At 47.1% G+C, this 11,342-nt stretch overlaps 1 protein-coding gene across 1 annotated transcript; it reads left to right on the forward strand.

Moving 5' to 3' along the window:
* Positions 1-318: 318 nt before the first annotated feature.
* Positions 319-1,347, forward strand: gemin8 (gem (nuclear organelle) associated protein 8). The gene is made up of 3 exons (XM_037696362.1): positions 319-386; positions 580-910; positions 979-1,347. Exons 1-3 carry the CDS (start codon positions 384-386, stop codon positions 1,230-1,232), a joined length of 588 nt encoding a protein of 195 aa, XP_037552290.1. The 5' UTR covers positions 319-383; the 3' UTR covers positions 1,233-1,347.
* The last annotated feature ends 9,995 nt before the right edge of the window (positions 1,348-11,342 follow it).

Here is an 11,342-nt window from a genome sequence, read left to right on the forward strand (position 1 = left end):
TAAAACTACAGACTTCGAGCATGCGCATTAGTATCCGTGGAGGTTCTCCCTCAAAGGCTGCTGGGAAATTTAGTGTGGAAGAATCATGAACAGATAAACACAGAAAAAAAGGTAAATGCTTTTAGAGTTGAGTGAAAATAACTCGTGATTAATGTTTTTAAAGTGAAAATAACTCGTGATTAATGTTTTTTACGTAACAAACGACGCGTCGTGTCTGTTTTCAGGACGGGAACTTCGCAGGGTTTGTAAACAAAACCTGAGTTTTAATGTCCTGACTCCGGTCCGGTTCTGTCCTGGTCCGGTTCTGTCCTGGTCCGGCTCTGTCCTGGTCCGGCTCTGTCCTGGTCCGGTTCTGTCCTGGTCCGGTTCTGTTCGTGTGTCAGATGGTAAGGAAACAGAAAATCAGCTCCTGTTCTTCTGAGGCAGGATGTTAAGACAGTATCATCAGATTTGAGTAATTTTGTTTAAAGATAAACTCTGTCAGTTAAATAAAAGTCCATTTGGATCAAACAGAAACTAAATTTAGTTTTGGTTCAGAGGTGCTGATCCCAGATGTTCTTGTGATGTTTGGGTCCGCAGGAGGACGCCGGCGCCATCAGGTCCTGGTTCTCCAGCCCGGTCTACAGACGCTACTGGCAGCACTACCAGCAGGCCATGGGCTGGTACCGGAGACACAGACGGGCCTACAGGAAGTCCTGGGAGGCGGCCCGCGGCCCGGTTCACTGGCACGAAGGATGTCCCGACGGCCAGCAGCGCTACGCCGACTGGCAGACCGGAGAGAGCGAGGAGGAGGAGGAGGAGGGAGGAAGCAGCTCGGACAGCGACATCGAGTGTGACGTCAGCAACATGGAGATCAGCGAGGAGCTCCGGCAGTATTTCGCCCACACGGAGAGACATCGAGAGGAGCTCAGTAAGATGCCCAAAGAAGGACGACATGTCCCGCATGTCCACCGCTAACCTGTCCATGTGTCTCTGCAGAGAGGCAGACGGAGGCCGAGCAGCAGGACGCGTACGTCCCCGCCGACCAGGACCTGCGCAGCGTCTCCTGCCGCGGCAGCGTGGCTCCTCCCTCTGAGCGGCCGGGGGAGAGGCGGGCCGCCGAGATGAAGAAGCTGTACGGCCGAGACGCCGCCAAGATCCAGGCCATGGAGGCGGCCATGCAGCTGAGCTTCGACAGGAACTGTGACCGGAAGCAGCCCAGGTACTGGCCCGTCATCCCTCTGAGACTGTAGGAGGAGGAGACGCAGGAGGAGGAGACGCAGGAGGAGAAGACGAGCCCCCTCAGCGTCTGATGGACTGTGGCCGTCTGAGCTGCAGCTGTGGAGCTAAAGTCGAGTTACTCTGAGGCTCGGAATTTGTTTTAACGGAAATCAGCTGAACTTGATTTGTCCACAGAGGGTCGGCTAACGTTCAGATTCCGTTGTTGTTTACCTCCTTGTGGGTTGTTGTTGTTTACCTCCTCGTGCATTGTTGTTGTTGACCTCCTCGCGTTGTTGTTCACCTCCTCATCTGTTGTTTACCTCCTTTTGTTGTTGTTGTTTACCTCCTTTTGTTGTTTACCTCTTCATGTTGTTGTTTACCTCCATGTTGTTGTTATCTCCTCGTGTGTTGTTGTTTACCTCCTTGTGGTGTTGTTGTTTACCTCTTCATTTGTTGTTTCTCGCATTGTTATTGTTTACCTCCTTGTGTTGTTGTTGTCGTTTACCTCCTTGTGGTGGTGTTGTTTACCTCCTCACGCTGTTGTTTATCTCCTCTTGTTGTTGTTTGCCTCCTTGTGGTGTTGGAGTTGTTTACCTCCTCTTGTTGTTGTTTGCCTCTGTGTATTGTTGTTTGCCTCTGTGTATTGTTGTTTACCTCCTCATGTTGTTGTTTACCTCCCCGTGTTGTTGTTTACCTCCTCGTGTTGTTGTTTACCTCCTCGTGTAGTTGTTTACCTCCTCGTGTTGTCGTTTACCTCTGTGTGTTGTTGTTTACCTCCTTTTGTGTTGTTGTTGTTGTTTACCTCTGTGTGTTGTTGTTTACCTCCTTTTGTGTTGTTGTTGTTGTTTACCTCGTGCGTTGTTTACTTCCTCGTGTGTTGTGTTTACCTCCCTGTGTGTTGTTTTTTACCTTCTTGTGTTGTTGTTTACCTCATTGTGGTGGTGTTTACCTCCTCTTGTTGTTGTTGTTTACATCCTTGTGTGTTGTTGTTTACCTCCTTGTGGTGATGGTGTTGTTTACCTCTTCATTTGTTGTTTATCTCATATTGTTATTGTTTACCTCCTCTTGTTGTTGTTTACATCCTTGTGTGTTGTTGTTTACTTCCTCTTGTGTTGTTTACCTCCCTGTGTGTTGTTACCTCATCGTGTGTTGTTGTTGTTTACCTCCTCATGCGTTGTTTACTTCCTCGTGTGTCGTGTTTAGCTCCTCGTGTGTCGTTGTTGTTTACCTCCTCATGCGTTGTTTACTTCCTCGTGTGTCATGTTTACCTCCTCGTGTGTCGTTGTTGTTTACCTCCTTGTGGTGGTGGTGTTGTTTACCTCTTCATTTGTTGTTTATCTCATATTGTTATTGTTTACCTCCTCTTGTTGTTGTTTACATCCTTGTGTGTTGTTGTTTACTTCCTCGTGCGTTGTTTACTTCCTCGTGTGTTGTTGTTGACATGAGGCTCCTGTCTGTGGCCGTCGGTCTAATGCAGGTGAAGCCCAGCCTGCGGTTCTGGCGTTCTGTTTGGGTTCTGGTGGTCCGGTGGGTCCAGATGTGATGATCCAGCTGCAGCTTCTTCTGATGAACGACTTTTGTAATAAAATGTTTTGTGTTTAAGAATAAAAACAACTTCAGATCAAAACGTTTGTCTCATTTTCACTTTTCATCCGTTGACGTAAACAAACTGAAAACTGCTGCTTTAAATTCATCAACAGCTAAAAGTTTGAGATGAAGCACAAAAACAAAAAATACCAAAAGACAAAAGTTTGAAATTAGATTTAAAAATGTGCAGACAAGCACTAAATGAGCAAAATAGAAGCTAAAAGTGAATAAAGGCACAAGAAGACAAAAGCAACAAAACAAATTGCTTAAATCCAGGAGGAGCTAAATGCTAACAAGAAATAAAATGCTAGCTTAGAGTCAGAAGTGTCTAAAAGTGGGTAAAGGTTAGCTAAAAGATAAGAAGTAGCTAATCTGTTGTTGACCCGTGACGTGCGTCTGTGAAGGTTATCGATTTAGAGCGGTTTAGGAGTGACCTTTGACCCCATGACCCTAAAATCAGCTGTCTGTGCTGACCCTCGAAATGTTCAGCTACAAACTTTGACATTCCTAAGTTGCAGAGGCGGAGCTTGGACATGGACGGTCCACGGGCTGCTGGACAACGTGGGTTATCTTTGGCGGCCATATTGAACTTGCTTTGAGGATCATCTCGGCTACTACCACTCCTAATTTTAACCTATGTTGTCTGAACACGAATGAGTTGGAGCTGAAAGAACGGCAGTAGATCACAAAAACTGAAAAATACATGGAAAAAATGAAACTGCTCAAATTAAAAGAAGCTAAAATGAGACTAAAACAGCTAAAATGAGCCCAAAAGAAGCTGAAAACCAGAATAAAATGCTGAAATGAGCAGACAAGCAAAAAGACAAGGGTAAACATGTACTGCTGATGGGTAAACATGTACTGCTGGGGGTAAACATGTTCTGCTGATGGGTAAACATGTACTGCTGGGGGTAAACATGTTCTGCTGATGGGTAAACATGTACTGCTGGGGGTAAGCATGTTCTGCTGATGGGTAAACATGTACTGCTGGGGTAAACATGTATTGCTGGGGGGTAAACACGTTCTGCTGATGGGTAAACATGCACTGCTGGGGGTAAACATGTATTGCTGGGGGGTAAACGTGTTCTGCTGATGGGTAAACATGCACTGCTGGGGGTAAACATGTATTGCTGGGGGGTAAACATGCACTGCTGGGGGTAAACATGTATTGCTGGGGGGTAAACATGCACTGCTGGGGGTAAACATGTATTGCTGGGGGTAAACATGTTCTGCTGATGGGTAAACATGTACTGCTGGGGGGGGTCAGCCTTCAGCCCAGATGTTATCTGTTTATAGAACCTCGTCCTCCAGATGTGCAGAATGTGTCTGCTTCGTTCTTGTCCTGTTTGATGTTTTCAGCTCGTCAGAACCCCCCCCCCCCCCCACCCATCACACCCCCACGCCCGCTGAGAGGACCGGTTGCCACGGCAACACGGAGATGCAGAGACGTCCAGGCCGTCATTTTGAATCTGTGCTCGCTGCCGCCCACACGAGCTGAAACACACAGGCAGGCAGCGGGGGAGGATGAGGAAGATGAAGATGAGGATGATTATGACGAAGATGGCCCCGCCCTCTCCACAGTGACTCCGTGCAGCTGTGGATGGAAGCAGCTCTGAGCCCACTGCTCAGCTGCTCCCTACAGTTGGTCACAGATGCAGCAGCTCCTGAGTCACATGACTCGGGCGGAGGGCGGGGTCATGTGACACGAGCTGGGCGGGAGCCAAGAGATGTGTGGGGTGGGGCAGTTGTGATGGCTGCGTGTGGAGCAGACGACACAAATCTGGGCCAGCAGGATTAAAAGCTCGCTGTGGAGAGGGGGCGGGGTCTGTGTGTGTGTGTTTGCATGGATTTGCATGAAGCTCCTTTGTGTTCTGATGAAGCAGCTGCTGCTGCAGGTTCTGTTTGTCCTGCTCGGTTCTGTGAAGGCCCGCGTCCTGACGAGACCGACCCGGTTCTCTACGTGTCTCCGGTAATCTGTGCGGCGCGTGTGAACGTGTTCTGGAGACGGATTAACCTTCGTCAGCACCCGGCGGGTCTGCTCATGGAGGATGAGAGGGAAGCGTCTCCATGGCAACCGATCACCGAGGGCTAGGGGGGCGGGGGTGAAAGTGGGTCATCATCATCATCGTCGTTGTTGTGGCCACGGATTGAGGTCCTGGATCTGAGCAGAACCAAAACAAATGAACTGAAAGACGGTTCTTTAGATGTTTTATGAATTAGAGTTGAAGGTTGATCGCTCAGATTATGATTTATTATAAATAATCTGACAGCAGCTGCTCGCTGTAAATAAATCATGGGCGGAGTCATGTGACAGGAAGTGAGCGTTCTGCGGCCCAGAGTCGCTCTGAGAGAGAAATTAACCAAAGTGAAGTCGATCCAGATTCACCGTTAGATGATGAAATGTTTCAGAGCCGTGACGGTGACGTGTTGCGCTCAGAACACGCATGACGGATCACTCTCAGCTACTACCACTTCAAGCTGCAGCTAAGAATCCTTTAACAGACCAACTCGTTGGTTCATGAGCTGCAGCGGCCATCTTAAACTGGGCGTGTTGCCACTTTCTGACAAGTTCATTAAATGCATCCGTAGTTCAGGAGATATTTTGCTAACACAGCAGACAAATGCACAGAGAAAAAAACATGGCTGATCTACATATATATATACAGTATACACATATATATATGTGAGTGTATATTAATTTCAGTTTATTTACTGAATATAGCTCCAAATCACAACAAAGTTGTCTCAGGACATTTTACAGAAACATTCACATAAATAAAAAAATCAATTAGTAAAGTTCTCTATCTAAGGATGATAGATGTATCTCTATATATTTATATCTATATATATATAGATATAAATATGCATGTATGTAATGTATGGCAGCGTCCATCTTGGATTTTGACGTAGCGACCTCATGTTCGGTGGTGGACTTTCTAATGGAAGTCAGTACCTCACTTATTTGTAGGACAATAAAGAAAATGCATTTGAGGTCAAATTTAAAAAACATCAAAGGAAAAAAAAAACAAGGTTTAGAATTTAAACCCCCCTCCTCCACATGACACACCCTTTTTAAGGTGGTCTTGAATGTTACTTAATAAGCCGAAGTTCAGCTGAGAGTTTTGGCGTCTTGTTTGTGGCAAGAGCAGATTTTTACGTCTCAGATGCTCAAACAGCGACGGGGAACTGGAGCCATGTTCCTCCCACCACTCCTCCTACAGACTTATTAAAAACTCTTTGTTGCATCTTCCTCTCCTGCTGCTTCGAGTTGTTGGAGGAAAAAAAAGCTTCAGCTCCTCGACTCTACTGATAATCTGCCACCCGCTGGAGATGTGAAGGAGAAACGTTTCTGTTTTAACTCTCACGTTTTACAAACGTCCCTTGAGTCAGCCATAAATTTGATGTTTCCTGAAGCTTAAGACGTCGCGGGTCATCTGAACCGCACCCCACTGTGACTTTCAGGCTCTCTGACCAATAGATAAACACAAAAACCACTTCTGGTCCTGAGCAACATGTCAAGAAGACCCTTCAAGGTCAACAGGACGTCTGTGGGAAGACCGAGCATGGCGGGACAACCTATAAGAACAAAGACCATGTTTTTAATTTGGACATGAAGCACCTCATGGGTCTCTCTCGTAAATGAGTCCTTGAGGCTCAATGGGATTTACCTGTCTAAATAAAGATTGAATGAAAAAACTCTGCCTGACCAAACACTTCCTGTACACTGAACTGCAATGTCCTCCTGTTCATTCATGTCACAACCTAACTTTTGTATCAAGAAGCCATATTGTTTTGATCACTGACGAACAGACCTTGAGGCCTACTTTCTCTCATGTCTGGCTCTAATGATGGAGGATGGGCCTTTGACTGCCTTTGACAGGACTTTGATGGACCTTTGACAGGCTTTGATGGCCTTTGATTGACCTTTGACAGGCTTTGATGGGCCTTTGAAAGTTTTTGATGGACCTTTAATGGGCCATTGACAGGCCTTTGATGGCCTTTGACAGTCCTTTGATGGCCTTTGACAGACCTTTGATGGCCTTTGAGTTGCTTTTGACAGTCTTTTGATGGGCTTTGATTTGCTTTTGACAGGCTTTTGCTGGGCCTTTGACGGGCGTTTTAATGGACCTTTGATGGACCTTTGATGAGCCTTTGATGGGCCTTTGACGGGCCTTTGATGAACCTTTGACGGGCCTTTGATGGACCTTTGACGGGCCTTTGAGGGGCCATTGATGGGTCTTTGATGGACCTTTGATGGTTTTTGATGGACCTTTAATGGGCTTTTGAAAGGCCTTTGATGGCCTTTGATTTGCTTTTGACAGGCTTTTGCTGGGCCTTTGACGGGCCTTTGACAGGCGTTTTAATGGACCTTTGACGGGCCTTTGACGGGCGTTTTAATGGACCTTTGACGGGCGTTTGATGGACCTTTGATGGGCCTTTGACAGGACTTTGATGGGCCTTTGACGGGCCTTTGATGAACCTTTGACGGGCCTTTGATGGACCTTTGACGGGCCTTTGAGGGGCCTTTGATGGCCTTTGATTTGCTTTTGATAGACTTTTGATGGGCATTTGACGGGCATTCATGGCTTTCCTTTAAACCGACTTTTTAAAGGATCTCCGGCTGCACAAACTGACCTTAATATATTGTCATTTCTCTATTCTAACAAAAGTTGTGGTTTTTGTTGTAAAATGAAAACTTCAAACGTGATCAGCTTGTGATGTTTAATTAATTTGCTCTGGAGTGTACGCAATGAAGAAGTAGCTCTTTATGGACAAAAGAAAACAAGGAACTCTGTGTCTCTTACCTGTTATTTGTGCCTATGTGCCAAACAGCAGTTCAGAGTATCTGGCCTTCTTGGAGTCCTTGGTGGGGTTGCTAGAAGGTGCACCAGCTGGGGGCTCCTTTATTCTGCTGGGGGACTTCAATGCTCACATGGATAATGACAGTGTGACCTGGAGGAGCGTGATTGGGAGGAATGGCGTCTCTGATCTGAACTTGAGCAGTGTTCTATTTTTGGACTTCTGTGCTAGTCATAGTTTGTCCATCACAAACACCATGTTTGAACATAAGGGTGTCCATAAGTGCACTTGGCACCAGAACGCCCTAGGTCATAGATCGATGATTGACTTTGTAGTTGTGTCATCTGATTTGCAGCCGTTTGTTTTGGACACTCAGGTGAAGAGAGGAACTGAGCTATCAACTGATCACCACCTGGTAGTGAGTTGGATCAGACGGCAGTGGAAAATGCCATATAGACCCGGTAGATCCAAACATGTAGTTAGGGGTTGCATGGAATGCCTGGCAGGAGAACCCATCAGAAAGATCTTCAACTCACACCTCCAGGAGAGCTATAACTACATGCCAGCTGAGACGGGAAACATTGAGTTAGAGTGGGCCATGTTCCGTGCCTCAGTTGTTGAGGTAGCTGTCTTGAGCTGTAGCTGCAAAGTTGTTGGTATTTCTCACGGTGGCCATCCTCGAACTCGGTGGTGGACACCCCGGGTTAGGAAGGCTGTCAAGCTGAAGAAGGAGTCCTATGGGTCCTTGTTGGCTGGTGGGACTCCAGAGCAGATGAGGAGTACTGAAGGGCCAAGCGGGCCGCAGTTGCTGAGGAAAAAGCTTGGATGTGGGAGGAGTTTGGTGAGACTTTGGATAACGACTCTCGGTCAGCTCCAAGGAGATTCTGGCAAACCATCAGGCTCCTGAGGAGGGAAAAGCAACTCTTTCCTAAAACTGTGTTCAGTAAAGGTGGGGTACTGTTGACCTCAACCAGTAATGTCATCGGGAGGTGGAAGAAATACTTCTCAGACCTTCTCAATCCAACCAGCACGTCTTCCATTGTGAAAGCTGAGTCGATGGACTTTGGGGTTGGTCCATCTATACCTGTGGCTGAGGTCACAGAGGTAGTTAAAATGCTCTGAGGCAGCAGGGCTCCATGGATTGATGAGATTTGCCCTGATTTCCTTAAGGCTCTGGATGTTGTGGGGCTCTAAGTTTACACGCCTTTGCAACATCGTATGGACATCTGGGGCAGTGCCACTGGATTGGCAGACTGGGTGGTGGTTCCCCTCTTCAAAAAGGGAGACCGGAGTGTGTGCTACAGTTACAGGGGTATCACTCTCCTTACCCGCCCTGGTAAGGTCTATTACTTTTATGGACAGAATTTCTCGGTGCAGCCAGGGGGCAGAGAGTTTCCGGTTCAGTGGTCTCAGGATTCCATCTCTGCTCTTTGCAGATGATGTGGTCCTGTTGGCGTCATCATACCATGATCTTCAGCTCTCACTGGAGCAGTTCGCAGCTGAGTGTGAAGCAGCTGAGATGAGAATCAGCACCTCCAAATCTGAGGCCATGGTTCTCATTCAGAAAAGGGTGAATTGTTCTCTTCAGGTTGAGGGTGAGGTTCTGCCTCAAGTGGAGGAGTTCAAATATCTCAGGGTTTTGTTCACAAGTGAGGGAAGAATTGAGCGTGAGCTTGACAGATGGTGGTGCAGCGTAAGCAGTATTGCGGACCCTGTGCCGCTCCATTGTGGTGAAGAGGGAGCTGAGCTGTAAGGTAAATCTCTCTGTTTATGGTCAGTCTACGTTCCTCCCCTCACCTATGATAAGAGTAGGAACGTAGCAACACTTACCTTGTTTTATGGAACCCTGATTTAATGTTTTATAACACCACTTTTATGTTCATTGCATTTTTACTGTAGTTTATTGTTTATTGTTGCCTGTACTGTATATGTTCTGTCTGGAACAGGTCTCTCTTGTAGAGAGAGTCCTTGTGGCTCAATGAAACTAACCTGTTTAAATAAAGGTTGAATAAATGAATGGTCACAAGCTTTGGGTAATGACTGAAAGAATGAGATCGTGGATACAGGAGGTTGAAATGAGTTTCCTCTGCAGGGGAGCTGGACTCTTAGAGACAGGGTGAGAAGTTCAGTTATCAGGAGAGACTCTGAGTAGAACCACTGCTCCTCCACATCCAGAGGAGCCAGTTGAGGTGGTTCATCTGGTAAGGATGCTCCCTGGATGCCTCCCTAGGGAGGTTCTTCAAGCATGTTCGACTGGGAGGAGACTCCAGGGAAAACCAGGTCACGCTGGAGAGACTACGTCTCTCTATTGTCCTGGGAACTCCTTGGAGTCCTCCCAGAAGAGCTGGAAGAGGCTGTGGAGAGAGATGTCTGGACCACCCTGCTCAAGATGCTGCCCCCAAGAACTGAGTCCAGAAGAAGAGGAGGATGATGGATGGATAGATGGATGGATGCATGGCTGAATGGATGGATGCATAGATGGAGGGATGGATGGGTGGATGAATGGAGCTAATGCTATTAGCTCTGAAGCTAAAGCATTGTGTAAAACGCTCCGGTTCAAAGGTCTGTACGTCAGTTTCTGCTGAGCTGCAGGAACGGACTAGTCTTCCTGTAAATCTCAGCCCCTGATGGAGTTGGACCTGATCAGCTGGTGTCGGGGTCATCTCGGAGCTCCAGCCTTCACGTTGTGATGGAAAACTTGGACCACTGTCTGGACGAGACCCTCAAACTGTTTATGGTCCATATTGTAACCGTCATGGAGACACGTTGATCCTGAGCGTCCCTGCTTTGTTTGAATGTTGCTCCAGTTGTCGATGGTGATAAATGAACCCACCAACCCGACGCCATGCTGACGGTCCATGTCTTTGTTCTGAGGAGCTTTGTGGTGAGGACTAACTCCGAGTGAAGTGGGGCGCGGCTCCAGGGAGCGCCTGGATTTGGTCACCATGTTGGAGATTAGAACTTCACGTTTTAGATGGACTGCCATGTAATCTCATACAAATCTGTGATGTGCTCACGGGACAGGACCGGATCGACAAACTATTTTCACTTTACAACAATATTGTAGCTTTAGCTGAAAGATGATCTGATGATTTTTAGCTTCTTCAGCTCTGTTGCAGGAAGAGTGTGTGTGTGCACTGTCTCTCATCTTCTAGACAAGTGGTTAATCTGCGTGACCCAGCAGGGATTATGGAGGTTCTGAGATAAAAAGCTTCAGCTCTGAAATCTTTTATTTTTCATCGTTCTGTCTCGAACCGTTTCTTCCAAACTCGTTTAGTAAAACTCGTAATTTGAGCAGAAACATCCGTCCGCACATCTCAGACGTAATCTGACTCAGATTATATTAGAAAGAGGAAACAGATTACAGCTGCAGTTTTTCACATTTCCAGATGTTGTCCCTGCTTCATGAAGTCAGATTAGATGTCGCCACGAACAGGAAGTGGGTTCATGTTGCTCCGAGACAGCAGGTGACAGGAGCGTCCAGGTGGGCCCACGCTGGTTTCTTCAGATTACCTCCAAGCAAAGCTCAGTGGTTTCCATGAAGCGTGAAGTGCTTCATGGCCCAGTCGGCCATTTTCTACGAGCCACTTGGTCTGAGAGCAGGAAGCTGCCCACAGACAGGAAGTGGATTCATTTCATGAAGAAACTCTGAACATTTCTCTGAAACGTCCAGTTTTTATGGAGGACACCTTCATCCAACAGTTGATGTGTATACACCACGGGTGTCCAGTTCTGGTCCTGGGGGGGGGGGGACT

This window comes from Nematolebias whitei, chromosome 23 (assembly GCF_014905685.2).
Source record: "Nematolebias whitei isolate Nwh7 chromosome 23, NemWhi1, whole genome shotgun sequence".
Taxonomy (NCBI): domain Eukaryota; kingdom Metazoa; phylum Chordata; class Actinopteri; order Cyprinodontiformes; family Rivulidae; genus Nematolebias; species Nematolebias whitei.

Excerpts from the sequence above, each read along its gene's own strand:
- gemin8 (XM_037696362.1), top strand. Across the intron at positions 911-978 it reads GAGACATCGAGAGGAGCTCA|AGAGGCAGACGGAGGCCGAG; the intron begins GTAAGATGCCCA and ends GTGTCTCTGCAG.